General features: G+C 39.2%; 1 protein-coding gene across 1 annotated transcript; it reads right to left on the bottom strand.

The window, feature by feature from the left end:
* Window positions 1–536: 536 nt before the first annotated feature.
* MGST1 (microsomal glutathione S-transferase 1) lies at window positions 537–22,211 on the bottom strand. Its single transcript, XM_028532650.2, has 4 exons — window positions 22,082–22,211; window positions 14,343–14,483; window positions 10,550–10,644; window positions 537–1,609 (listed from the first exon to the last, which is right to left on the bottom strand). Exons 2-4 carry the CDS (start codon window positions 14,466–14,468, stop codon window positions 1,363–1,365), a joined length of 468 nt encoding a protein of 155 aa, XP_028388451.1. The 5' UTR covers window positions 14,469–14,483; window positions 22,082–22,211; the 3' UTR covers window positions 537–1,362.
* Between the last annotated feature and the right edge of the window lie 5,574 nt (window positions 22,212–27,785).

A 27,785-nucleotide genomic window follows, 5' to 3' on the forward strand; every position in this document is an offset into this window, starting at 1 on the left:
CATCTGTACCCCGAAAGAGCAAGTCTCTGAGTCTTCAAAACAGAGGGACTCATCCCATTGCCATTGATAACTTAAAACTATGGAGCCTCTTGATGAAATATTTTCATATCCCACCAATGTTCTTCAACATGCCCAAGCCAAATCAGTATATCTTAAAGACAGATGTCCTCACCTGCTAAGATTTTACTTTATTTAATATGAAAGAATAATATACCTATATCCTAAATAATATAGGTTATATAAATTTGCAAATTTATCAATTGATTACCCAGATAAAAAGATACCTTTATAATGGGTAAACCTGGTTGATAATACCTTACTAAATTGACCAAATCTAATACCACCAATAACGGAACAAGCTGACATCATGTGCCTACTGATGAGCTGTAATGTGAAAGATACAACACCACCAAAAATGTTTGATCTGAATCTAAAACTGAGAAAATAACACCCCAACAAAGCCAAATGAAGGGTCATTCTGTGAGACAACCAGCCTGTACTCCTCAAAAAATGAGGTTATAAAAAGCAAAGAAGAAAAAAGTTAAAGAACTCTTTTATTTTATGGAAAACTGAATAGATATGATAACAAAACGCTTGGGTGGTTCTTATATGATTCCTGAGTAAAACACAGTGCCAGCATAAAGGATATTTTTAAGAAAATTGGGGAAATTTACATATAAGGTATATATTTATTGATATTATTATATTAATATTAAATTTCTTGGGTGTGATAGTGGTGCTGTGGTTATTTAGAGATTGTCTTGCTCGTAGGAAACCCGTGGTAAATTATTTCAAGTGAAGTGTATTGATATCTGCAACTTACCTTCAGGTTGTTCAGAAAAAACATTGAGTGATTTAGCTCAAGCAAATATGGCAAAATGTTAAAAATTAGTAAATCTAGGTGGAAGACATGTAAAGGTTCATTGCATTACTTTTCTACCTTTCCACAGGTTTGAGACTTTTGAAAATACAAGTTGAGAAAACTAAAATCAGATAAAATTTTTCTTTAAATTCTTTATTTTATATACCTATTTCGGCAATATTGAAATAACGGTTTCTCATACATGCACTCACTCTTTTTATAGATTTAAAATATGAAATGGTGAATGAATGTTACAAATTACAATCTAAATGTACAACAAGGTACTTCAAGAATAAGGCAAAAGATGTAAGTATTACATTAAATTTCTAGCACAAATATAACACACGAATAAAGGATACAGGTGATGTGAATAATCAGACTAGGCTTTCCCATTTTAATTTTTCTGTTCCCTCCCACTTAAAATCTTAAAAAGTATTCATTGTAAATTGGAAGTGCAGAATTCTTAGAAAATAATTGGATGATGAGTTGCATGGTTCTCCTCATAGGTACAATCTACTTGTCAGCAACCGGTAAGCCATTGAAATAGTAACTCCATATCCAACAAAAAAAGCCAGAGCACGATTCGGCTGGGGGAGGGGTAACAGATATGCTATTGTGTGGTAGATCCGAGCTCCCACGAAGACTCTGAAGTGCAGGATGGCTGTTGAGAGGTCTGGACCGCTTAAGGAATACAGAAGGCCAATGCCAAGAAATGGCACAATATTCTCAAGGTCATTCAGATGGGCCCTGTGGAAAAAGATGAGTAGTAAAATACTAGTTTTAAAATCAGAAGAAATATATTCACTTTTCCCTTTCTTCTACAAATAAATATAACTATTCATGGATCTTAAAAACCCAAAGAAAGATTCATTTTATTTCTCTCAAATTGCTTTGCTTCCTTACCTACCTGGTTTTATTTAGAATGTCTCATTATTTGTGTTTATTTTTATTTTTAGTGTATCTCAACAGATAACATAGAGAGCATTTTGCACTTTCAAGAATATTAAATCTGCATTTATACAGTAAAACTCACTTCATGTTTGTAGATAGGAAATACTTTTTCTTCCAGAGTTCAGGCAACAGCAATTCAAGATTCTTCTTATAAAAAGTCTTCCTCCCAGAGGAAGATAATCCTTTTGATTATGATCTTTCTAAAGTCTCCTCCCTCAATTCTGTCAGTTCGTAAAACAGTCACTGAGAAAATCCTTGCTCATTCACCCAAACCATGGGTTGCCAAGTTTTAATTTACCAATTTAATATCAAGAATCTCACACTCCCAATGTCCAAATAATGGAAGACTAACTGACCTTTCAAATATGGCTAACATTTTAGTCAATGTACCCTCAAATTACAAAAGTAAGCTAAGTGAAGGAACTAAGTAGAAAGAATACACAAAAATGATAGACCACACAAGGAAAGATAATCCTATACCACAGCTAGAAGAAAGCCAAAGCATGGTTTAGCCACAAGTTTTCCTCCAATTCACGGCACCTTGGGTTTCTCTGGCCAGGGGTGTTGAATAGGAGGCACATCTGTTATTGACTTGGTATTTTTAAAATTGATGTGAGAGAGGGAGAGGGGAGGGACAGAGAGAGAGAGCTGTTCATTCCACTTATTTATGTATTCATTGGTTGATTCTTGTATGTGCCCTGAGTGGGATTGAACCTGCAAGTTCAGCATATCAGGAGGATGCTCTAACCAACTGAGCTTGATATATTTTATAAGTACTTATTTTTTTTTTTAAATCTGATGCTCTTGTTTATATCTCCAGACTTAAAAATTGCTTTACAATCTATATCAGAAATTGAGATTTTATAGGATTTGCCAGCTTTTGATACATATTTCAAGATGAAAAATATTTCTGTTTTATGTTACTCTCTTTTCTTTCAGCAAACAAATAGAACAGTGACACACTGTGTACTCAATGATCACCACTATCTCCCCTCCTTTCCTTTCTCCCATTTTCCGTAGATTATCTCTAAGTTAGCCTGATGGAGATGGTGACAACCTAAAGGTATGAAGAAGATGACAGTAATCAAAAGAAATAACAGTTCTGAAAGATTTAAATAAAGAACTACCTGTTCCTGAGTAAAAGCAAAGATAGAAAGGTATGAGTGTTCCTACCCTTTATTTCATAGAACAACCCAAGGGCTCCTGAGAATAAAGTGGGACGGAAAGGACAAAAACACTGTTTTCTCTTAAAGAAAGCCCTTCTTTTTCTGTTTGTCTTGGTCTCCTGAATTCTGCTGGACACAGATAAGTCTTTACTTCCAATCACAGGCATGCTAGCTTTCTCCGCAGCATTCTAAAAGGATAGATATTTCAAATTTGGGGGGAAATCTTTAAAAGGAAGACCCTGTGGAAATCAGTTCACTTCTAAGCCTGTATTAAGTGATTGGAAAATAGAATTCAGTGTTAAAACAGGGTAGAAAGCCAAGAACAATAAGGGGTAATAAGCTTCAGTGGGAGTAGAGAGAAGGAAGGTCAGGGGCAAGACTGCCTTTGACCTTAACAGCTTCTTCATTTTTTCTGACCTCCTTTCTGTCTTAATCTCATTTCTCTTCTTCGATTTTCTTTCCCTTTCCTCGGCCCTCAAAATATTATCACAGATAATATTTTATATTATCCTGGAAAGACCTGTTTTCAGCAGACCCTCATGCTCATTGCTAACATATGCCTTTTTATAGGCTGTCGTTTTTAGACCCCGCCCTAAGCTTACACTTACCCAGCTCTCCCAGAGAAAACCTGCTGTAGTTCACTCACCCTTGCACTGTAACCCTTTCTCTGCTCAAATGACAGAGCTCATCCTAGAGCGGCAGCTTCCTTCAATTTCATGTCATTTCCAGACGGCCACCCAATTTATTACTGGTGGACATCAGTCTTTCTGGCTGGGTCTGTTCGCCCACCCTATGATGGATGTTCCCATTTTCCTCTCCCTTTTGGACAGGTGTCCCTTGGTGTCTGTGGCTGACCTTCCCACCTGACTTGCTCTAATGCTTATGATGCTCCAGGCATACCTCCCCGTCACAGATCAGAACCACTTGGATCTCAGCATCAACATGCCCTGTACCAGAGTTTCATGTGTCTTTGAGAACTGCCAGGCTGTGGCCAATCACAAAAGAAGTTTCACACCAGATTCTTCCTGACTCCCTCATCTCAGCCAAAGTCCTTCCCACACAGGGCACTGCAGTGCGTCCGAATTCCCACAAAGATATTTTCCCCAACGGACATGATCTCTTCGTTCCTCTTCCCTTTTCTACATCTTAGTATCCTACAAAATGAACTATTCCTAAATGCCCTAGGACCTTATACTTCATACCTCACAACTTAACATATAATGGCAGACTGCTTTATATTATTCTCTAATTATTACATGCATGTCGATCTTATTTTCAGGAAAAAAGTTTTCAAGTTTTCCAGGGCAGGAACCCAGTCTTAAAGCTCTTTTATATCATCCCAATAGAAGAAGTAACAGTGATAGACACACAATAATCTCTAAATAAACGCTTCACTCAGGTATCTCATGAGGCTCCTCGCCAGCATCTTTGGGCCCTTGACAGAATCCCAGCCAGCATCACCTAGCCTGCACCGCACACTGGGAGTGCTCTTTACCTTTGGAGGCGGTATAACCTAGGTGCCTCTCCTTTCTCTTCATATGAAATTCAAGCCTTTTTCAAATGGCTTCCCTTTATTTTTCTAGCTGCCCTGATTACCTTACAACTTGCTTTTTATATTGTTGTATTGAATGGATATGGTCTTGAATTCTTTCCAGAACATTTCTAGAGATAGAATTAATGAAATAAATACATACGTAAAATATTTCCCAAGCACCACTGAGTTCTCTGTCCAGAATGTAAATAATACATTTTAGGCTACTTACTTCGTCATTTCAACACATATTACCTGCTATTATTAGGAACACTGGATAGGGCCAAAAATGTTTCAAAAAACAAAACTGCAAACCTTGGACACCTTGTTTTTCTTAGTCTCCTCTTGTCATAATGAAAAGCTAGTGTCTGACCACCAGGGGGTGCTGTGCACACAGTTGCTGCACCTGGTGAAGAACACTCTCATTTCACAACTACGGTCAATTATTTCACTAAAATTTATTTATTGTTCACAATCAGACCAGAAGATCAGCTTAAATAATCAAATTTTCCTTTTGAAGTACAATCCCATTGGAAGGTGGTGGGGGGGGGCGGGGTGAAAGAACTGGACAGGAAGGGAGAATGGGGAAGAGTTTCCAGCTGATTGCTAAAATAGAGAAGTGACACTCCTTTCCTTCAGTCTCCACTTCACTCTCTAACCATACGCACCAAACTGAGGGAGAGTCCTCAAATACACTCATGACGCTTCCCATCTTAACTCTGCATCACAAAACATCTGTTCATTTAAGTATGACTATTAAAACTCTTCATTGCTTCTTTAATTTTATGTAACTTTATTCCTTGAAATATGCCTAGAATTGTACCAGTTTGGACGATCACTAAAAAATACTAAATGAGAAGATAGCATGTAACTTTTATGTTTCACATGTTAGAAAATGGTGACTCGTGGGTTGGCAATGCAACCTCAATATATACATTTTGCCGGGGAATCAACCAAGATGGCAACATGGGAGGCTTTGAACTCCCCTCTTCCCAGAGACACACCAAGTATATGATAACACACACAGCAATTACCTCTGAAATGAATTCAGAAAGTAACTGAGCCGCTCTTATACATCCAATGAGTGAAAAAATACCCTATCGAAGTGGGTAGGAAAGGCTGAGAGACACTCTGACCATAAACTTTACCGCTGGCACAGTGCCATATACAGTTAGGAGGGAGTTCTCAACTTCCAGCTTCTTCCTGATGATGAAAAGGTTCAGACCCCACATTTAGCACCCCAACTTTTAAGACTCCCACTCTCACTTGAAGGATGGGCCCCAAACTCATCTCACTGTGAAAGCCAATGAGCCTTGAGTCCATGAGATCCATGAGACCACAGCAAACAAAGGAGCAGCCCTTCCCGATCACAGAAGCACTTGCTGAGTGAGGCTATCGTCCCCAGGAATCAGTGCAGAGGGATCAGGCAAAATCGCCTGTCTCCCAGGCTTTCCCTAAAAAAGGTCCATCTGCATACGTTGAAAGTACTGCCTGGTGGTCAGGCTTCTAATTTAGCACACTTCTATGGGTTGAAGTGGGCTAGCCCACTCCAAGTGTCCTGTAACTCCCTGGAAGGGCCTTGCTTGTACACACTTCAGCACCCCAGCTTCTTTCACTTCCACCTGCAGGATGGATGGGTCCCTAGAGAGCCTGGCTCTGAAGGCCAACACTGAGGGAAGAGGTAAAAATGCCCATCTCCCATGATTTCCCTGATAGGAATCCAGCTGCCTACTTTAAAAGCTGCTACCTGAGGGCCAGGCTTTCAATTTAGCATATGCCTAAGGGCTGGATTGGATACTTCCCAGAAACAGAACAGCCAGCAGACACCTCCCCTGCCTCTACCCTTTTGCCTGCTCTAAGTCAGCGGCTTTGTCCTGGAGATAGCTTGTGCACACATCCGTGCCCCAGCCTGTATACCCACAGCACAAGGGACAGGTCCCTGGATCACCTGGCTCCCACAGCCAACAGGGCTTCCATTCAATAAATTTTGTTGGAAAAAAATGAATTTTCAAAGGTAAAAGAAAGAAACCAGACCTTATACAGTATATAAATGTTAACTCAAAATGGATTTAAAAATTGTACATAAGGTCTGAAACCATAAAACTCCTGGAAGAAAAGCAGAGAAGGTAATCTCCTTCACACGGGTTTTGGCAATGATTTTTTTTTATGACACCAAAAGTAACGGCAACACAAGCAAAACAAACAAAGCCACAGGAAGGTCTACATCAAAATTAAAAGTTCTGCTCAGCAAAGGAAACCATCAATAAAATGGAAAAGCAAACTATGTAATGGGGGAAGATATTTGCAAACCACATTATCTGATAAGGGTTATTATCCAAAATGTAAAAGGAACTCACACAACTCAATAGCAGTATTTAAAAAAAAACACCCAATAATCTTATTTAAAAATAGGAAAAGGACTAAATTGACATTTTTGTCTAGCTACAAAGAAGACATAAAAATGGTCAACAGATACTTGAACAGGTACTCAGCATCAGTAATCATCAAGGAACGCAAATCAAGATAACAATGAGTCATCACCTCACATCTGTTAGGGTGGTTGTTACCAAAAAGATAAGAAATAACAAGCTGGTAAGGATGTGGAGAAAAGGGAACCCTTGTATACTTTTTTGGAGGAATGTAAACTCGCATAGCCACTATGGAAAACAGTATAGAGGGTCATCAAAAAATTAAGAACAGATCTACTCTTACCTTCAGTGTTTAGCTAGATATAGAGGAAAGAGAACAAAGGGAACTAGACACTGAGCTTAATAAACTGGGGAACATAAACCTGCTTGCTAGCCAGGAAGCTACAGCTTCACACCCCGGGGAACCACAGCATTTCTCCACCAAGAAGATTAACACTCCTCCCTTCCCCCTCCAGTGCCAGACTGCCAGCGGGGTAGTTGGGAGGGGACAGCAGGCACATGAACCATAGAAGTCCAAATGGTGCAAGGAAGGCACTTGACCAAAGGGGCCTGTCAGTGTAGCCTGGGAAAAAAGGAATTGTTTAGAAGGTGGGCCCATCCCAAGCCTGCAGAAGCTTGGGAAATTCACTGGTCATTTTGAAAAAGCACCTGGTCCATCCCCTATCCAAGCTAATATAGACCCAAGAAACAAAGAAGCTTCTTTTGCCCAACTGGTGATGCAATCACTGGTTTATTCATGCACTCTCTAGCTTGGTAACATGTGCCCATGTGGGTAGCCACTGGGCCCGCAGAAGATGGTATGGGCTCCAGAAGGACTAAACTGGCTCCCCAGCAGCCATGCGAACTTTGCCACTGGAGCAGCCTGGAACAAGCTAAGCTACGAGGATGGGGACTAAGACCACAGAGCAGTCACTTGCCGGCTCAAAAGGACTATAATATGGAACAGAAACTCTGGACACTGGCTTTTGTCTTGGCCTTGCTGAGGACATGGCTGGACTTTTTCTGGGGCAGGACAGATGGAGACAGGACATTGGAAACTCTCAGAGCAGCTTTTATCTCCACATGAATAAACCTTGCCACACCGCAATCTCCCATGCATGGGTCCTTGGAATACTTCCTTCACATCACATGGAAGAACCTAATTCCTGCTGACCATGCTATCATACGATCAACAATCCCACTCGGGTATATATGCAAAGGAAAAGGAAGCATCATCTTGACGAGATGTGTGCATTCCCATGTTCATTACAGTATTATTCATAGCAGGCAAGTTATGGAAAGAACCTGTATCTGGCAATGAGTGAATGGTTAAAGAAAATGCGGTATATACCTCCAGTGAAATATTATTCAGCCTTAAAAAGGAAATCCTTCTGGCTGAGATGGAGGGGTAGTAGATAACACTTCCCTTCCTCGAACAACCAAAAAAAGGATAACAACCAATTTGAAAACAAAAAAACAGCCCTAGCTGGTGTGGCTCAGTGAATAGAGTGCTGGCCTGTGAACCGAAGGGTGGCTGGTTCAATTCCCAGTCAGGGCACATGCCTGTGTTTCAGACCAGGCTCCCAGTGTGGGGGAGATTAAACATAAGGAGAGAATCTTTAAAGCAGCAAGAGAAAAGGAAACAGTTACCTACAGAGGAGTTCCTATAACACTACAGCTGATTTCTCAAAAGAAACCTTACAGACAAGAAGGGACTGGAAAGAAGTACTCAAAGTCATGAAAAGCAAGGATCTACAACCTAGATTACTCCATCCAGCAAAGCTATCATTTAGAATGGAAGGGCAGATCCAGCGCTTCCCAGATAAGGTTAAGTTAAAGGATATCATAATCGCTAAGCCCTTATATGAAATGTTAAAGGGATTTGTCTAAGAAAAAGAAGATCAAAACTATGAAGAGTAAAATGGCAACAAATTCACAACTATCAACAACTGAACCTAAAAAACAAAAACAAACTAAGCAAACAACTAGAACAGGAACAGATCACAGAAATGGAGATCCCATGGAGGGTTAACAGTGGGGAGGCGAAGGTGGAGCATGGGAGAAAAGATACAGGGAATAAGAAGTATAATCAGTAGGTACAAAATAGACAGGCGGAGGTTCAGAATAGCGTAGGAAATGGAGAAGCCAAACAACTTATATGTATGACCCATGGACATAGACTAAGGGGGAAGAATGCTGGAGAGAGGAGGGTGCGGGATAAAGGGGGATAAGAGGGAGGAAAAAATGGGACAACTGTAGTAGTATCATCAATAAAATATACTTAAAAATTAAATCTTTTAAAAATAATAAATTAAGCATAAATAATCTTAACAAAAAAGGAAAGGAAGGAAATCTTGTCATTTGCAACAACTTGAGTAAACCTGAGGGCATTATACTAAGTAAAACAAGCAAGACAGAGAAAACCAAATGTATAGTATTAGTTATATAGGGTAAATTTAAGGGGGAAAAAGTCAAACTTATAGAAATAGAGAAGTGGTTGCCAGGGTTTGAGGTGGAGCAGGTAATAATGGGAATTTTGTAAAAGAATATAAACTTTCAGTTAAAAGATAAGGTCTAAGTATTACATGGTGACCATAGCTGATAACACTGTATTATAGAGTTGAAATTTGCTGAGTAGAACTTAAATGTTCTCACACACATAAAAAAGAAAGGGGTAAATATATGAGATGATAAATATGCTAAAATTAACTTGACAGGAAGAACTTTCAAAATGAATATGTATATCAAATCATAATGTTGTATGCTTTATTTTTAATAGTTATATATTTTTCTTAGAGAGCGGGGAAGGGAGCAAGAGAGGGAGAGAGATGTGAGAGAGAAACATAAGATTGGTTGCCTCTCATATGCACCCAGACCAGGGACCAAACCCACAACCCAGGCATGTGCCCTGACCAGGAATCAAACGGCAACCAATCACTTGAGGGACGATGCCCAAACAACAGATTCACATAGGTCAGGGTGTAATGTTCTATACTTTAAATTTCTTCCAATTTTATTTGCCAATTACACCTCAGTAAAGCTGAAAAAACACTTCATTTATCTGACTTTATGACAAGAATTAAGAAGTATACCTACAGAATAAGAATCAGTGTGCTTTTAAAAGAAGTTCATTAATTGTATTTTTAAGAAGCTGTGTAGATGATATCTTGGCTTATTGCTTTTCACTGTTCATTGAATTCGCAGTACATTAAACATAATGTCTACAACGGAGGGAGAGAGAGGACAGAGTGATATATCCCACATGAATATTTTGAGTCTTACGCAAAACACGTAATTCTTCATCCTTTTACCTAAGTTGACAGTCTCACCTCTGGAGAAAGACAACAAAATTGCAAAAATCTACCTTTATTATTTTACTCGTACTTATCATTAGTTTTGATATACATCTGCACAGACCAAAGTCATTAACCCCAACAAAGTGCAGAGGATAGCAAAACTGGCAATCGGTGCAACTGCAGTGATACTTGAAGGCTTCTAGATCCCTCATTCTCTGCAATTATTATATGGACTGACTTTTCTTCCTTCTTGTGCAATACTCCCATACCCTCACTGAACTCCTTGACCAAAAATAGTCAACCAAGTAAAGAACTTCAGGAGACAGTGGGCTTACCTTCGCACACGTTCTACTGTGTCATCTACCCGAAGGTATTTCTTGGCATTTTCTCCTTTGCCAAAGCTTGCGCAGTCTTCTGGGTTGACAAAAACCTATTCCAAACACCAAAAAAATATTTCAAATACCAGATAACATCATGATATTCTAAGTTATTTTCATTTTAACAGAAGAAACAGGCATGCAGAATGGCCCCACAGAAAGAAAATTTGGAGCAATAGGCCAAACACAGGGAGAAAAGAGCATCTGTAGTTTAAATCTGAATGTTTATTAACACTGTAAAAATTTTTTGAAAAGCATAAATAAGAACTTAAATAAAAACCAATGTATAAAAATAGTGAAAAGTAAGCAAAATGGAAAAGAGAGCACAATTGAAAGTCATCATGGACTATAAGTATGGTGAACTGGCATCTTTTCATGGTGATTTTCATGCACCTTCTCTCAAGAGCATTAACATTTCCAACTGATTGTGCATCTGAAATCATAGGTTTACTTGCTAAAGAAATTAGAAGAGCAAGGGGAAGGAAATGTCTTTTGTACTTTGTTAAGATATATGTACTTCTTTTCCTTTTATTTAACTGAAACTTTGGATTAATAATATAGTGAAACATAAGAACTTGATTTCATTCCTATAAATACCAAGTACATGTGCTAAGGCACAGGAGGTCTGGCCAGAAAGTATCCAGCCATATACTATGAAAAATAGAGACTCTAAAGAAGATACAAGATGCAAGAAACTTTGTACACAGGATAATGACACCTCAGTCACCTTCAAAGTAGGCACCCTGGGACCTCCCACAGTTCTCCCAATTGCCATCAGCTGCCCAGTTGTATTTTCCTAAACCTCACCAACTGTCTGAAATCTCTCCCCTTTCAAAGGTGATCTTAGTTTTGAGAAAAGCCAGAAGTCACACGACACCAAATCTAGGCTGTAGGGGGCTGAATCACCTGAGTGATTTGATGTTTCTCCAAAAAACTCTGCAGGAGATGTGATGCATGAGCAGGTGTGTTGTGTCGAAGCTGACAGTCACCAGTCACCCATAGCTGTGGCCATTTTCATTATATTGAGTCTCTCAGCCAACAAAGAACATGGAGTTAGAACTCCTTATTAATTGTTCAACCTGGAGAGGTGTGCTCATGATGGACAACACTTCCCAATCAAAAATCAAAGTAAAACTCTGGCTGGTATGGCTCAGTGGATTGAGTGCCAGCCTGCAAACCAAAGGGTGGCCAGTGGGATTCCCAGTCAGGGCACATGCATGGGTTGAGGGCCAGGTCCCCAACAAAGGGACACATAAGAGGCAACCACACACTGATGTTTCTCTTCTTCTCTTTCTCCTTCCCTTTCCCTCTCTCTAAAAATAAATAAATAAAATACTTTAAAAACACTTCGCATGATCTTGATCTTGCTGTGGCTTTTTCACACCTTCTTTGGGCTTGGAGTGTCAGGCAACTTCCATTAGAATGACAGGGCCTTTGTTTCCAGACCACATGCATAGCTGTAGACCCACAATTCATTTCTGATTATGACCTTTTGAGAAAATCTGGTTCATTGGTAGTGGTTTGAATCATGTCATTAGCAACTGAAGCCTGATGTTCCTTCTGCTCTGGTAGGAGAAGCCATGGAAAGAAATTTGCCACGATATGTTTTATGCCAAGGTCCTGCATCAAAATCTCAGACACAGTAGTTTTTGAAACCCCCAGTTCAGCTTCTAGTTCTCACACTGTCAGTCGCTGATCTTTGTTGATTGTAGCCTGTATGCGTTCAACATTCTCAAGTGTTTTGCTTATTGCACATCTTCCGGAACACGGATCTCTTGCAACAGATTCTTGACCATCTTTGAAGCACTTGTGCCACTTTTATTTGCATTGCATTCATTGCATAGTCCCCAAAAGCCTTCTGAATCTGAATAGTTTCCACGGAGAAATGTTCAAGCTTAACGCAAAATATGATGCAGACTCATTGCCCTACTCGCTTAGTCATTTTGAATGTGATGGCCACACACCACACATGTTCACTCAACAGCATCTACCATCCCTACAGACTAGTACAGTGAAGTCGTCATTGTTCATGCATGCACATTCCAGTCTATGCTCCTTGGTTACCAGGTTATATCGATGTCACACAAACCAGTCTTGTTGTATTAACAATGGCTGGACTTTTTCTGGACAGAACTTACATGTTTGTGTATTTCTTTCTGTAATTATTATGCTGAAATGATGTCCCTGTTCCTTGAAACTCGAAACATGTGCTTAAAAAACATTTAAGTATGGTCCATTGTTTAATAATTTATAGTGAATTAATAAATAAAAACACAAACTATAAAATTAGCCTTAACTTAAGCTCAGCAACCTCATAAATATTATAATATTTTTCTTAATGTGACATGAATATTTATTCCAGATAAATATGTTGAGGAGACTGATGGGCAGGAATGTGATACAGTGTCAGCTCTTGATGTCAGTCTTATTCCTAAATAAATGTCTGGCATCCACTAGATAGTCAGCCAATAAATATATTTTGAGCAAGTAAATAATTATAGTATGATGGAAAGTATATGAGATTTGAGTTTAAACAAATATAAATTTAACCCTTAACCTCACCCTTCACTGACGTGAAACCTTGGGCACGCTACTTTATTCCTCGAACGTTCAGCTCCTCAGCTGTAAAATGAGGACACTAATGAGGATCTCACCTGACAGTGCTAACAACTGTGTGAACAATTCCATGATCTGGTACATATGAAGGGCATCGTGACTCCTGGCACACATCACCAGCACCCTACAAATATGAATTCCTTCGTTCTTTCCTTTTAAGACAGAGCACATTTCTTCTATCCTTGGTGCCACTCTGTTTCTGGAGGACAGTGAGAACCTGGTGGTAGGCAGCTATTTTATAGCCTGCTGCTCCCACACCTTGTCCCATTAGAGATTTAAACAAGTGGGTATGTGCCCCATTAAAATGCAAATATCTCTGAGGAAGGAATTACACCTCCAGACGGTACAATGAAATAACTTAGCAAGTACTATGACCTCCAGATTAAAGCAAGGCTCTGAAGGACAAAATTCAGGACAAGCATTCACAGAGGAATAACTGGTTTTCCAAAAAAGAGAAAAAAAATGCTGAATAGGGTACAGGGGCCACACCAATGAAAATCATTTAACTTTGTCAAGGTAGATTTGCTCAACCCCCCTCACTGTGTCATGCCCCTCGCTGGAATATAGAGTATGTGCTCCCAATCTTTCTGCCACTTTCTCCATGCCTCCAGTTTTCTTTTCTCTTAAATCATTCTTATAACACTGGGTAGCAATATTATTCCCTTACGAAGTCAGAAGTATACAAAATCAAAACGCCTTATTCCACAAGAAGCTCTACTGTGGGAAAAAGAACTTTAATTTTGTCCCTAAATGTGTATCCCTGACCTGTAACAGAGCTAAAAACACCAGTTAGTTATCTGGAAAATGACTATTTTACAAACTCTAGTTGGCAAAATTAACTTCAAAATCATAGATAGTTTCCTTGAAAACTTTGATCCTCCAGAAATCTCATATATATGCTGAAGCACCATGACAAAAGGTAAAATCCACAATCAAAAAAATTTTTACTAGTTTCTGGGGGAAAGCACCTGTTTCATAAATATATTAACTCCATCTATACCAAATGATTGCATACTTCATTTGCAACACTAAACAATGTGCCATTGCAGCATACAAAAAAATGTAAATTAAGAAAATTGCTTTTCAGAATTTCAACCCTTAAAAGTAAGACAGTATAATCTTTCAAATTTCTTACCTTTCTTGTCAATCTGTAGAATGAAGTTGCAGTACTCATAAACATCATTTTGGAAAGAACAATTGTAGCATAGGAAGCAAAGGCCATGAGAACTTTATCTTCCATTAGCTGGGTAATGCCAACCATTTTTTCAACTTTGATCTGGAATTTTAAAAAGGTTGTCGATAAGATAAGAAAAAGAAGACATAAATATCCCAAATATCTTCATAGTAATTTGGTGTGCTGATGTTGCAGTACTAACCATAATGTTCTTTAAAGTATCATGGGTTACTTGCAGAAGAAATAATCGTTTAGTTTTTCTAAAATTTCAAAATGAATAGTATTACTTTTTTCTGGTCCTATGTCATTAAGTTTGAAGACTTCAAACAAGTAGAATGAAAATGAACATGTAGTGGGCATTACAAGGCAAAATAAACAGGCAAAATGCTGTAAAGATAGATTAAAGTCATACATGAAGATGAGCCACAAGTTGGACACAAAAGATCAGAGTTCATGGACTGAGCTCTTCAAAAATAACCAAACCGGTATGTACATAGTAGTACCATTAATGTTTGATCGGGAATGCCTCAAACTTTAGAAACCATACTCTTAGCTTTCTGTCATTTCAGTAATTTTTAAGTTCTCAGAAACTAAATTCCAATGCCACCATTTGATCATTAACCTTGGTTGAGAGATTTGGCCACTCTAAGGCTAAACTTCTTCATTTATAAAATGGGCCTAGTAATAAATCCTAGCTCATTGGGCTGTTGTTAGGATGTAATTGAGATAACATGTGGAATACAGTTAGCACAGCACACCTGGCCTGTGAAAATCCTCAATAAAGTTTATTATATTCTTATCACAATCATCACTCACCATGATCATGGTCATCATTCATGACAATGCATGTGAAGAAGAAGCAGGATAATGTAGCCAGACATAAGATAGGCTTGCAAAGTGCAAGGTGAAAATTTGGCATTTATGGTACTTTCATCGTAGAAAGAAGGAAAGGAGGATTAGCTTTACATAATTTCTCAGGTTCTACTTCCATCTAAAAGATGGACAGAGTAAATCGAATGTAACTATGTGCTCAGGAGGAAAGCTAAGGCACAGTGGTGATACTGAAGTCAAAGTGGGTAGGAATTTAGGGTAAATCTTAAAATTTAAACTCCTTGCATTATCTGAAAGTCATGAATTTTTTAACCTCTTTGTGTTTCATTATCATTGCTCCTATCTGCTTTTTCTATCTCTTTCATCTTTTCTCACACCCAAGCTAAAATGCTATTTAAGCTGCTTAGCATGAAGTGTAGTTGCTTCTAGGCAACGTTCATTCCTGCCTCGAAAATTCGGCCCTTCCATGCAACATTACTAGAATGACCTCTGTCAGATTCTAATCATTTTATCCATCTACCATAATCTATAAATCCATGTATCTTTCTCTACACTAGTACTGGTCAAATAGGTGTCTATGTGCTACTGATGAATGTGATACTAACTGTGTACAATATACATATAATTTAATGCATCAACTATGAGTCCAATGATGCCATGTGCTTTATATGCATTGCTCCACGTAATCTTTGTAACTATAACATTATAATCCTCACAACTAGATCCTTTTTACATTTGAAGAAAATGGGAATTAAATAGGTTAAGCAGCCAAGCTGGAGTGCAATCCCACATCTCTGACCTCTTATCTCATACGCAAACCATACTGCACTGTCTCCTTCAAGAGACTGCAGACGGCTTAATTCTGATTCAACTAACACTGACTGAATGTCTACTCTCGGGCTGGCACTGTTGGTACCCCTTATATCTTCTATCTTCTTTCCTCTTCCCATTACACTACAAGGTGGGTACTATTATTCCCATTTTGCAGATAAGACAAAGCTTCCTAAGGAACTCCTATTTTAAAGGGTAAGCCAAAAAATGTACTCTTTAGATTTAGGCAAACAGAAATTATATACTCTGGTTTAAAAACAAAACAAAATATGTATGATAAATTAACTCACGTCCATAAGTCAGTAGTCTTGAAAGGACAGTATGTCAGGTAAATGCTCTGTGCAAAGAAATACTTTTGGAAACATATAACTTATCTGCACTTGCTCCAGTACTGAGGGTTGAAAATCATGAATGAGCTGCTCTGTCCTTCAGAGCTCAAGTAAAGTAATTAATTTAAGGGATCCCTAAGTCTTATGCTTCTGGAAAGAGATCTGAAACTGTGATGAAGTTAATTTTTTAAAAATGAAGAAAAGTTTATGAAGTAGGAAGTGTTGCTATTTAACAATAATTTTTAAACTACAACAGTTTCTGTAGGTCTCTCTGCTAATGTCCCCAGAATGAAATTTTATTTAGCAATGGAATAAAACTTCGGGGAATGTTTTTCTCTTGGTGAAAATTAGTATGGAAAGAGTAGAAAAATAGTGGAAGACTTCCAGAACTGTTGGTGGGGAAAGTGCACACAGATGCCAACAGCTGGAGAAAACCAGCAATGGGAAGTTTCTTCTTTAAATGTGAAAGTGCAGGGATGTCTGGTCAAGATGGAAGCACAGGTAAACATGGTTCACCTGCTCGCACAACCACATCAACATTAAAACTAAACTGTAGAGCAACTATCACTCAGAACCATCAGAAATCAAGTTGAATGGAAGTCCAACAACTACGGAATTAAAGAAACCACTTCCATCAGGACTGGTAGAAGGGAAGGAGATGAGGAACAAGCTGGTTCTACACCCATATGTGGTGGATAAAATTTCAAGAGGGATATCTCAGGAACGAGGAGTTCCACCCCATGCAAGGTCCCCCAGCCCAGGGTTCCAGTGCCAGGAAGATAAGTCTGCATAACTTCTGGCTGCAAAAGCCAATGGGATTTGAGTCAGTGAAAGAAACTGCTGGATTCCCAGGCAGTTAGTTCCTTTAAAGAGACCCAAATACAGTTTTATTCAGACTCACTCCCTCTGAGCTCCAGCACCAAGGTAGCAGTTTGAAAGGCACCAGTGACATACAGGGAGGAAATGCAGTGTCTGGCATCAGAGCAAAAGCTGGCGGACAGTGTTCTCCCAGACAGAACAGTGGGCAGAGGCCATTGTTCCTTTTCTGAACCCTCCCCTCATAATGCCACAGAACTGGAAGGTAGGTGCATTTCTGAGACTCCAAAAGCCTGGGTTACACTGTTTGCCCTGCCCCAGTGATTCCCTGAGGCTCTGTCCCACCCAGTTTACAGGCCCACCCAAGCTGTTAACAGTGGTTTTTCCATATGAATGACTCGTCTTTGTGTTTGTTTCATATCTTCTAAATCCAGACCCCATACCTATTGTTAAGTGGCCCCAAGCATAGCAATAGTAACAGCCAGCCTAGGTTCACAGTTTGGCTTCCCATGGGAACCTCCTAGCCGAGCACAAGTAGCAGCCATCTACAGATTCCTTTGTAGCTCATGCTGTGTGGCACTGGGCACAACACAGGTGGTAGCTAACCTTGGCCTGTACCACCCAGGAAACTCCAGAGCCTGTATAGCCAAGAAACAGCCACAGACCACATTGTAGCACCACCACCTTGCCCCTGCACGGCTGATCTTTCATGAGGATAGAGGTTGGTGGTCATTGGTCATAGCCAGTTCTTTAGGCTGAATCGCCTGGGTAAATCCCTCCCACTGACCTGCCAACAACAATGAAGGCTAAACTACAAGAGGAGATGTACTCAGCCCACACAAAGAGCTCACCTCAAGTACCCAACTTGGGTGACAGAGGAGGCTGTGCTACTGGACCCTATAGGATACCTATTATATTAGGTCAACACCACTAAAGGAGTCATATGAGCTCTACCTAATACATAAAAACAAACACAGGGAAGCTGCCAAAAATGAGGAAACAAAGAAACATGGTTCAAATGACAGAACAGATCAAAACAGAAAAAGAACTAAACAAAATGGAGACAATCAGTCTATTGGATACAGAGTTCAAAACACTGGTTATAAGTAAGGATGCTCAAGGAACTTAGTGAGGACCTCAGCAGCATGAAAAAGATCCAGTCAGAAACAAATGATTCACTTACTGAAATAAAGAATGATTTACAGGAAAACAACAGTACAGAGGATAAAGCTAAGAATCAAATCAATGATGTGGAACATAAGGAAGCAATAAACAACCAATCAGAACAACAAGAAAAAAAAGAATAAAAAAAAACACAAAGATAGTGTCAGAAGTCTCAGACAAATTCAAGCACTCCAACATTCACATTATAAGGGTGCTAGAAGAAGAGGAGGAGCACAAGAAATTGGAATCTAATTGAAAAAATAATGAAAGAAAACTTCCCTAATTTGGTGAAGGAAATAGACATTAAAGTCCAGGAAGCAAAGAGAGTCTGAAACGAGATGGACACAAACAGTCCCACCTCAAAACACATCATAATTAAAATACTAAAGGTTAAAGATAAAGAGAGAATCTTAAAAGCAGCAAGAGAAAAGTAGTTACCTACAGGGGAGTTCCCATAAGACTGTCATCTGATTTCTCAAAAGAAACTTTGTAGGCTCAAATGGATTGGCAAGAAATATTCAGTCATGTAAAGCACAAATCTACAGCCAAGACTGCTCTATCCTTCAAAGCTATTATTTAGAATCAAAGGACAGATAAAGAGCTTCCCACGCAAGAAAAAACTAAAGAAGTTCATCATCACCAAAACATTATTACATGAAATGTTAAAGGGTTATTTAACATTTAAGAAACCCTATTTAAGAAAAATACCAAAACTATGAATAATAAAATGGCAATAACTACATATCTATCAACAACTGAACCTAAAAAAGTAAATTAGGCAACCAAGAAGAACAGAGAGAGAATCATGGATACAGGGAGTGTTTTAATGGTTGTTAAATAAGAGGAGGGTTTGGAGGAATGGGTAAAAAACTGAAGGAATTAAGAAGCATAAATAGGCAGTTACAGAATTGCCATGGTGATGTGAAGTACAGTATAGGAAATGGAGTAGCCAAAGAATTATACACATGACCCATTGACATGAACAAAAGCGTGGGAAATGCCTGAGGGAGTGAGAGGGTCCCAGGTGGGGGTTGGAGGGGAAGTGTGAAAAATTGGACAACTGTAATAGCATCATCAATAAAATATAATTTAAAAAAATAAATGTGCAAGTGCACCTCACACGGAGTTTCTCAATCACCAAAAATGTGGCTTCACTTCCCTGGCCTGCTGTTTTGGGAGATGGGCCAATGCTGAGCCTCTGAGCTCCTCCTCTTTGGGAACAACGTCTTCCAGTCCCAACACAGCCAAGGGCCAAGTGAGCAGGAGTAAAGGTAAGACATTATGAAATCAGAGTCATTTATATACAGCATGAGATAAGGTGCTGCTACTTTTGGCTTGTTTTTTCCAAAGTTGATTTGCCACTAAATTGCCTTGACCCCACAGCATGGCTGGGCACTATACTCAAAGCAAAATTATTGAAAACTTCTTACCAGAAAAAGTCACCAGGAGGAAAGAGCACAGTATAGTAGTAATAATAAGAGGGTAAAGTGTGAGAGGACTTGAATATTTGAAGAATGAGGTAGAAATAATCTAAGTAAGCAGAGCAAAACACGAAACTTGGTTATAAATTATAGAAAAAAATTATTACAGCGTCTAGCATGTTGTTGCTTTTATTGGCCATCATGGGTTGACACGACAGAGAATACCATAATATGTCTCACCAGAGAGCAGGGCCCAGTCCCCTAACTTGGAGGTGACTGCCTCTGAGAGGACAAAGGGCAGAGTGTTGAACACACACAGATTCTGGAGTTCAGGGGGATCTCAACTGTCACTTATGAGCCGTGCTTTAACTTCTCTGGGGCCTACTTACCTCGCCTGTAAGATGAAGTTAATAATACTTCCTACCTCACAGGAACCTTGTGAGGACTAAACGAGTAAAGGACTTAGAAAAGTCCTGGGACCTGGGAAGCTCTCTGTACATATTGGGTCAATAAATAAGTCCCCACTCTGGCCCTGTTCTAGGCACTGAACATTAAATATTAGAGTTTTCAAGCTTCCACATTATCTCACTTGATTTGGAAAACTCCACTATAGTCAGAGCAAATACTCATCTCCACCTTTAACACATAAGGAAACTGAGGCCCAGAGAGATACAGTGACTAATTTGAACAAATTCACACTTGAGGGACCAACACTAGAACCCAGTTTTCTCAGATGTTTAACTTGTGATTTTATCTACCTTCAGGCTAACAATTCAAGATTGCTTTGGTCTTTTGGGAGAATTTTCTGTCAGATTCCATTCCTATCTTGCCCTTCCCTCCCCCACCCCATCACAGTTGAGTCTTCATCACTCGGCTGAGGAATATTCTTCTTGTCCTTACAGGTTCTTGGCCAAAAAGAGCAAAGTTCTTTCCTTCATGGTGGCCTCCCTCTGTCAATATTGTGAAACACATAGAAAAGCTGGGCATACATCCCTTGGGGCATGACTCGGCAATTTTGTGCTCTCTGAAACCAACAGAACACCACCCATGGATTACGAAAAAAAGATAATCCATGTCCTTTGTTGCTGTTTATGAGTTCTAGAATTTCCTGATGGGATTGAGGTAACTGTAGAGTTGGCCTTCTAAACTGCAGAGCCCAGGGGCTACCAGGAGAATGCTGGTGGCTCTGGGGGGATGTGGGCCGAAGCTGTTCTCAGGGGACTGTGCTGACTTCCTTTGTCAGCCTCAATGATTAAAGAACTCCACTCCTAAAACAAACCCTTAGAAAAACTGTTTGTCTGCCACAGAGACCAATATGCAAATATAAGCCGATTTTAAGAAGTGACCGAAAATGGTTAATACACATAGGCCTTTTATTTTGGACAAGGCAGAGGACAGCAAAGCCCCCAAACCAGCCTGACTCCCAGGTTGTAAACCCACTGGGCATGCAAAAGGTGTATCTAGCTTGGTATTCACAGCAGGCTAGAGCCCTGAGAACTCCAGGCTGTTAGCTGGTCGAGGGGGAAGTTTCCCTCTGGCTGTATAACAATGCTTGATTGGAGCCTACTTGGCATTCCCTTAGAGGGAAAGCAGGGACAGGGAAAAGGACAAAATAGGAGTGCCAGGACTACCAAGAGGCCTTGGAGCGATTTCAGAGGAAGCAGGGAAATGGTAGACACCTTTCTCTCCACCACCCAAGTCCCAAGATAGCAATAATATCTGAGGCCTCCACTCCCAAAGAAACTCCCTTTCTCTTTTACTCCCACATGGCTCCCTCCTCCACATGGAGGGTGGAGAGTCTTCTAGGGAGTTCCATTCTTAGCTTTCCAATCAACTGGCCAAAAAAATATCACAGAGTCTAATCCATGTCCTCCTGCACTTTGTTATTATTATTATTTTAAACTTGCTGTTGTTTCTCGTGCCTAACAAAGGGACTTTGTGAACAGAGAGGACAAGTCCCGTCTTTCAGCAGGAAGAACGCCAGTTTGACCATGCAATAGAGTCGCTTCAGCATTTTACACCCTTAGGGTGAACAGAAGTTGCTTAAACTGCAGAGACTTCATATACAGTGCTACAACTTGCAGGTACTTTTTTATTCCCCCAAAGGTTCGAGGAAAGGAGTACTTTCTAAGTGGATGAGAATACATCTCAGGAGTGACCACTGAAAGAGCAAAGTCAAGTTGCAGGCTGACAAGGGACCTCTCAAGGGACCTACACCCGCAACCAACCTCACCCCTACCGGCCCGTCACCCTCTCCACAGAGCCTCCCTCCGCATCCCCTCCCCGGCATCCCCTCCCCGGCACGCACCGTGGATCACAGCAGGAGCAAGGCAGCAAACCTGTCTCAGCAGGCGGGTGGCTGAAGTGAGGGGACTTTCACAGCGCTGCGCCAGGACAAGACGCAACTGCCACGCCCACTCTGCCTAATTGCCTATTAATTTGCTCCCAGCTTCGCCAAGCCCCTCCCCTAAATCGCCTGATGGTTCTTTCCCGGAGTAATCTCTGCCTGAGGGTTCTCCTTTTTGAACTCTCGTATTTGGCGCCTGAAGCAGCTCTGCTTCCTGAATTGGCATTTCTCCCATTCAGTGGGGCGGAGACCTTGGCGATTGTCTAGAAACTCCGTAAGCTCCGGCATTTCAAGTATGGGAAAGCAAGGCCAAGGCCGTTAACTTTTATTTAATTGGAAACAATGTAAAAACACCTTAATGTTGAATCTTGAAAGCATTAAAAGCTTTATAGAAAATTTAAATCTCTGGGCGGGGCAGGGGGAGGGAATACTGATTAGAAGTCACCAATAACGTTAAGTTCCTTTGAATTTCACTTTCTCTGCACCCGGACAAGGCAAAGGCTGGCATTGACACATGTAAACTTTTAGTAAAGATCGCCTAGATTATTCCAAATCTGTGATCCCGGACAACTTGCTTCCTCACTCTATGCTTTCGAAAATGGAAGTAGAGATTATTCTAGTTGAGTTCACTACACTATCAGTTTAGTATAGCTTTTACAGGGACACTTAGGAGAATGTTTTAGAAGGCATATTTACTGTAACATCGATATCTACATTAAGGGTATTTTCAAGATTCCTAACCCCACAGCAATATTTATGGATCTAGCTCCTGTGGTTTATCTAAAAATGTTCAAGGATTTATGCTTTCAATCTATGTTACTTCTCTCCTGGTAATACTCCCTACATTTTTACCACCTGCTATGTGTAGTATGCTACCTTTTTTTTTCTTTTTGGTCGAAATGTTACCTCCTGTAAACTCTAAGGGGGGTCCTGGGAACTAGCTCTTAGATTTGATAGCCAAGTCCAAGTTCTACCAAAAAAGAAAGTAAGACTTGGCGGTTTGCTCTAGGAAAAAGAAATTAATCACAGGCCTGGGAACAATTTCTGCGTAAGCATATCAGTAGGAATATTGGAAAATCTAGCATCAGAAGACATTAGTGCTTCATTTCCATGTCTATGTTTTTTTAAAACTATATTTATTCACCTATCTTCTTAAAGTACATGGGAATCTGGCTGTAACATTAACTGAAGTAGGACAGAATTTGAGATAAGTCTATTTGGAATTCTCACCACAGGACTTCAACATTACAAGCATTTAAAAGACCCTTTCATTTATTATGAGGTGATATGGCCCCAATCTTATGGCTAATGTTAACAGAAAAGGGTACAGACAGCTATAACTTAAAGAATTTGCTCTACGGAGTTCCAGATGAGCAGTTCTAACATGCTTTTGAAAAGAAAAGGAGTACCTGATTCATCTGATACTCAGTTATAAAACATAAGTCAGTTATAAAACAGACTTAACTGATCAATGAATAAATACTGACTCCCTGCCATCAATAAACCATGCCTGTCTGTTATATATATGACACTGTCTTTGGTACAACATCAGCACTTGATTGGAATAAATTTACTACAACAGACACTTAGGAAATAAATACAATGCTTTCAGCTGGATGCTACAATCTGAAACTGAGATAAATAAAATCAAATAATTGTGTTCAAGGAGTTTCAATCTAGTAAACACAAGAACCCCCAAAAGTAAAAAGTTGCCACTGAACTTGAGAAAGAAAAGATATCAATTTAGGAATGAGAATGAAAATTGAGGTATGAACTAGGGTAATAACAGGAAAAAGGTTGTGAAAGAATTTACACTTTATATACATTTTTGTTATTTGCTCTTAAATGAGTGTGGAAGAGGAAAAGTTATTATTATTTGGCTTGCTTTAGTGTGGGTAAAGGGAAGGGTTCAGACTTTGAACCTTGCTCCTTACCACCATTTTCAGCCTATGAAGAAATCTATCAGGAAACCTGTACCCAACTTTGAGACAAGTAGTTCCTTAGTAGGTTTTAAACCAATTTAAAAGGTTATTGATTTGGGTTAGGGAGAGCAAAGGTCATTCATTCAGCAATGAGTAGCTGGCACAGCAAAGAAAAGAATGATCAATGAGAAAGGTCTGGAAGAATAAAGCATTAACATTCTAGTAGCTCTTTCCTTTTAAAAAACAAGAGAGAGATATCAGAAAGGATCGCCATCATCACTAGACTAGGTTTCTGGTAAGTAGGAAGGACTCAGGTACCCATCACTCATGATTATGAGTATCTTAGATCTTTCCCCCCCTAAATCCACAGACTAGGTGTCCCCACAATCTAAAACTAAGGGCACATACCTTTTTTGGAAATTTCAGTAAACACAAATGATATTATTCATTTTAGGATTAAGGGAAACAAAAAAATGGAATCACAATATGCAACATTCTAAACATACAATTATTATTTTAGAATTAGAATATATTTTAAAGGCATACTAGATTGTTTATCTCTCCCACTAATTCAATAAGGGAGTTCTTCTTTCTCCTATCTTATACACAGACACTCAGATCCAGAGCAATTTGGAACTTGCAATGACTTCAAAAATAAACTCTGAACCTAATAACCTACCTGCAGGGCATAAAAGTAGCCACAATGAGAGGGACAAACCTAAAAAAAATGGTAAAACTCATGCAGCTAATCCAGAGAGTACAGGATAGGATAGAAAAGTAAGTCAAAGAATAGAATGGGATCCAGAAGCAGAGTCACACTAATTGGCCACTTGATTTTTGACAAAGATGCTGAAGCAGTTCAACGGAGCAAGGAAAGTTTTCAACACCTGGATAGCCATCTGGAAAAAACTTTAACACTTAGCTCACACCGTACACTAAAATCAAATCAAGATGATTAATCAAGGTAGATCATTGACCTAAATCTTAACACTATAGGACTTCTAGAAGAAAATATCTTCATGACCTTGGAGTAGACAAAGACTTCTTAGGCCAGATCAAAAATTATTATCTGTAAGAGAAAATAATTTGGATTTCATAAAAAAATTAAATCTTCTACTCACCAAAAGATATCATTAAAGAAATGAATAGGCAAACCACAGAATGGAAGAAAAATATTCTTTTTTTTTTAAAGATTTATTTATCTATTTATTTTTTTTTTATAGAGGGAAGGGAGGGAGAAAGAGAAACATGAATGTGTGGTTGCTGGGGGTCGTGGCCTGCAACCCAGGCATGTGCCCTGGCTGGGAATTGAACCTGCGATACTTTGGTTCGCAGCCTGCGCTCAGTCCTCTGAGCTAAGCCAGCCAGGGCCAGAAGAAAAATATTCTTAATATATTTATCTGAAAAATAACTTGTATGAAAAATACACCAAGAATACTTGTAACAATAGTCGAGACAAAAATACAGTTAAAATAGAAAAATACACTAAAGATTTGAACAGACACTTCATAAAAGAAGAGCTATTAGTGGCGAAGAAGCATACACAAAGGTGTTCAATGTCTAGTTTTAAGAGATATACAATTCAAAACCAACAACAAAATGCTTCTGCCAAAACATTAGTATGGCAAGAATGAATAGACAGACACAATCAAACACTGGTGACTGTGTGAAACAAGTGGGATGCTCATGTGTTGGCTGTGAGAGAAGAAAAGGGAACACCCACACTAGAAAACTGTCTCCTACTTTTTTTCAAAGGTAAGCACAGATCTAGGCTCTCACCCAACAGTTTCACTGCCAGGTGGAAATTTCACAAGAATTCAAAGATTCACGCTATCATTGCATATCATAGAACTCATGCCTGTAGCTGCAAAACTTGTAGAAGAAAATGTCTTTGTGACCTTGGGTAAGGCAAAGATCTTGTGGACCAGACACAACAATTACTGTCTATAAGAGAAATAATTGATAGTTTGGATTTCAAGAGAAGTGAGCACCAGAGAAACAAAAAGGGGAGTTTAAGACTTTCTCTACAGCTTTATTCATAATTACCAAAAACTGAGAACATGTAAATGTCTATCAGCAGAAAAGTGGAAAAATAAATTGTGGTATATTCATAAACTGGTATTAGCTACATCACAATAAAAATAATAAACTAATACATACAATAATATGATCAAATCTTGGTACTATGTTAAGTAAAAGACACAAAAGACTATATATTATACAATTTCATTTAGATAAACTTCAAAGACAACTAAAACTATGATAATAAAAATAAGAAAGGTGGTTATTCCCAGTGAGATAGGGTGGTGAGATAGATTGGCTAAAAAAGGGGGTAAAAAACTTTTTTGGAGTGATGAAAATGTTCAGGATATTAGTTACATGAAAAGTACTGCCTATAATTGTCAAAACTTACTGAACTGCACACTTAAAATCTGTGCACTCCACCGTATACAAATTCTACCTCAATAAAGAGTGGATTTGAAAAAATTCATTAACTGTGAAAGATGGCAATGAGCTAAGCCTAAAATAATGACATATTCACCTCTACCAGTTCCATTTTAATATCAGATGGAAAGTGTAGAAGGAAAGATATAGATAAATATATTATACAGAGGGGTCTGCACAATCCTAATTTGTTCCTGTGTTTCCCTCTCTTCTGAGGAAGTGAAAAATTGCTTGTTTTTCCCAGAAGAGGGACATGCGTAAGTGCAATTGTCTGCCAAGGGTTAAAAAGGACATCATCCCTTTCATTTCAAGCAGTTAAGCAGCAACACCTAATCTTGCCAAGATTCTCTGGCAAATATTGCAGGCAACATGGAGACATAATTCTTCATTTGTGGGATTAATGTTGACGTTCCCAGCGTACTCACTACACTGATTCATGGACCCCACGGTCCAGGGGCAGCATCCTGACACTCCAGTCACAAAATTTAGTTACAAGGTCTGGTTCATTTAACCAGTCCCTTCAGTGTAGATGGCATATTGGAGACTTTAATACAATGAATTCCCAGAAGCAAACCTGAACATATTATTTCAAGTTTGGAAAACAAGCACCGTGCCCCACTGGATAGTTTCTCCATGACTGCTTTTGTTTCTTTAACATCATCTAAGCTCACTGACAACAATCACCAGAACATACTAATAAAAGTTACCATCATTTCTATCACGGAGCCCTTTTTAGAAATATTAGAGCCTTCTGTGTGCTGAGAGAAATCACTTGGCAAATCTTGTAGAAGCTGTTTTATTCTGCCAAACCTCTTTTAAATTCTTCTTTTTCTCGGTTTTGATTTAGTAACTTTAGATCTCTGCATTATGTTGTGTTTTGCAGGGAGCTATTGACTTCAGCTAAGGAACCGTGAACAATAATTATTTTGCATGACTAAGCCCTGGTACACCATTGTCAGACAGGCACTTTACAGTACCACCAGTTTCAAGATTTAGAACTGAACTGTCAAACAAGCAAATGCCTACACCAAAGACTTCTATTTTCAAGCTACAGGCATGAGTTCTATGATGTGCAATAATAGAGTGAATCTCTGAATTCTTGTGAAAGCTCCTCATTTGACAGTCCTGGAAATGAAAGCCTGTTTCTTTCTAGAACAGATATATCAGTGGGAGCAACGGTACACATTTTCAAGCAAGGCTGAAGTGTGGCATTTGTGCTGGCAGAGGGAGACTCGGGCACTGAGATTATTAAATGGTACTAAGAAGCATTGTATTTATGGTGCACAGAGAACTACTTA

Source organism: Phyllostomus discolor, chromosome 2 (assembly GCF_004126475.2).
Source record: "Phyllostomus discolor isolate MPI-MPIP mPhyDis1 chromosome 2, mPhyDis1.pri.v3, whole genome shotgun sequence".
Classification (NCBI taxonomy): Eukaryota; Metazoa; Chordata; class Mammalia; order Chiroptera; family Phyllostomidae; genus Phyllostomus; species Phyllostomus discolor.

What these genes read in the sequence shown, in the direction of transcription:
- MGST1 (XM_028532650.2), bottom strand. Translation starts at nt 14,468, where the DNA reads ATGGTTGGCATTACCCAGCTAATGGAAGATAAAGTTCTCATGGCCTTT. An exon ending in TCTACAGATTGACAAGAAAG is followed by an intron (nt 10,645 to 14,342) that starts GTAAGAAATTTG and finishes TGTTTGGAATAG; the next exon opens with GTTTTTGTCAACCCAGAAGA. An exon ending in ACAGTAGAACGTGTGCGAAG is followed by an intron (nt 1,610 to 10,549) that starts GTAAGCCCACTG and finishes CTTTTTCCACAG; the next exon opens with GGCCCATCTGAATGACCTTG.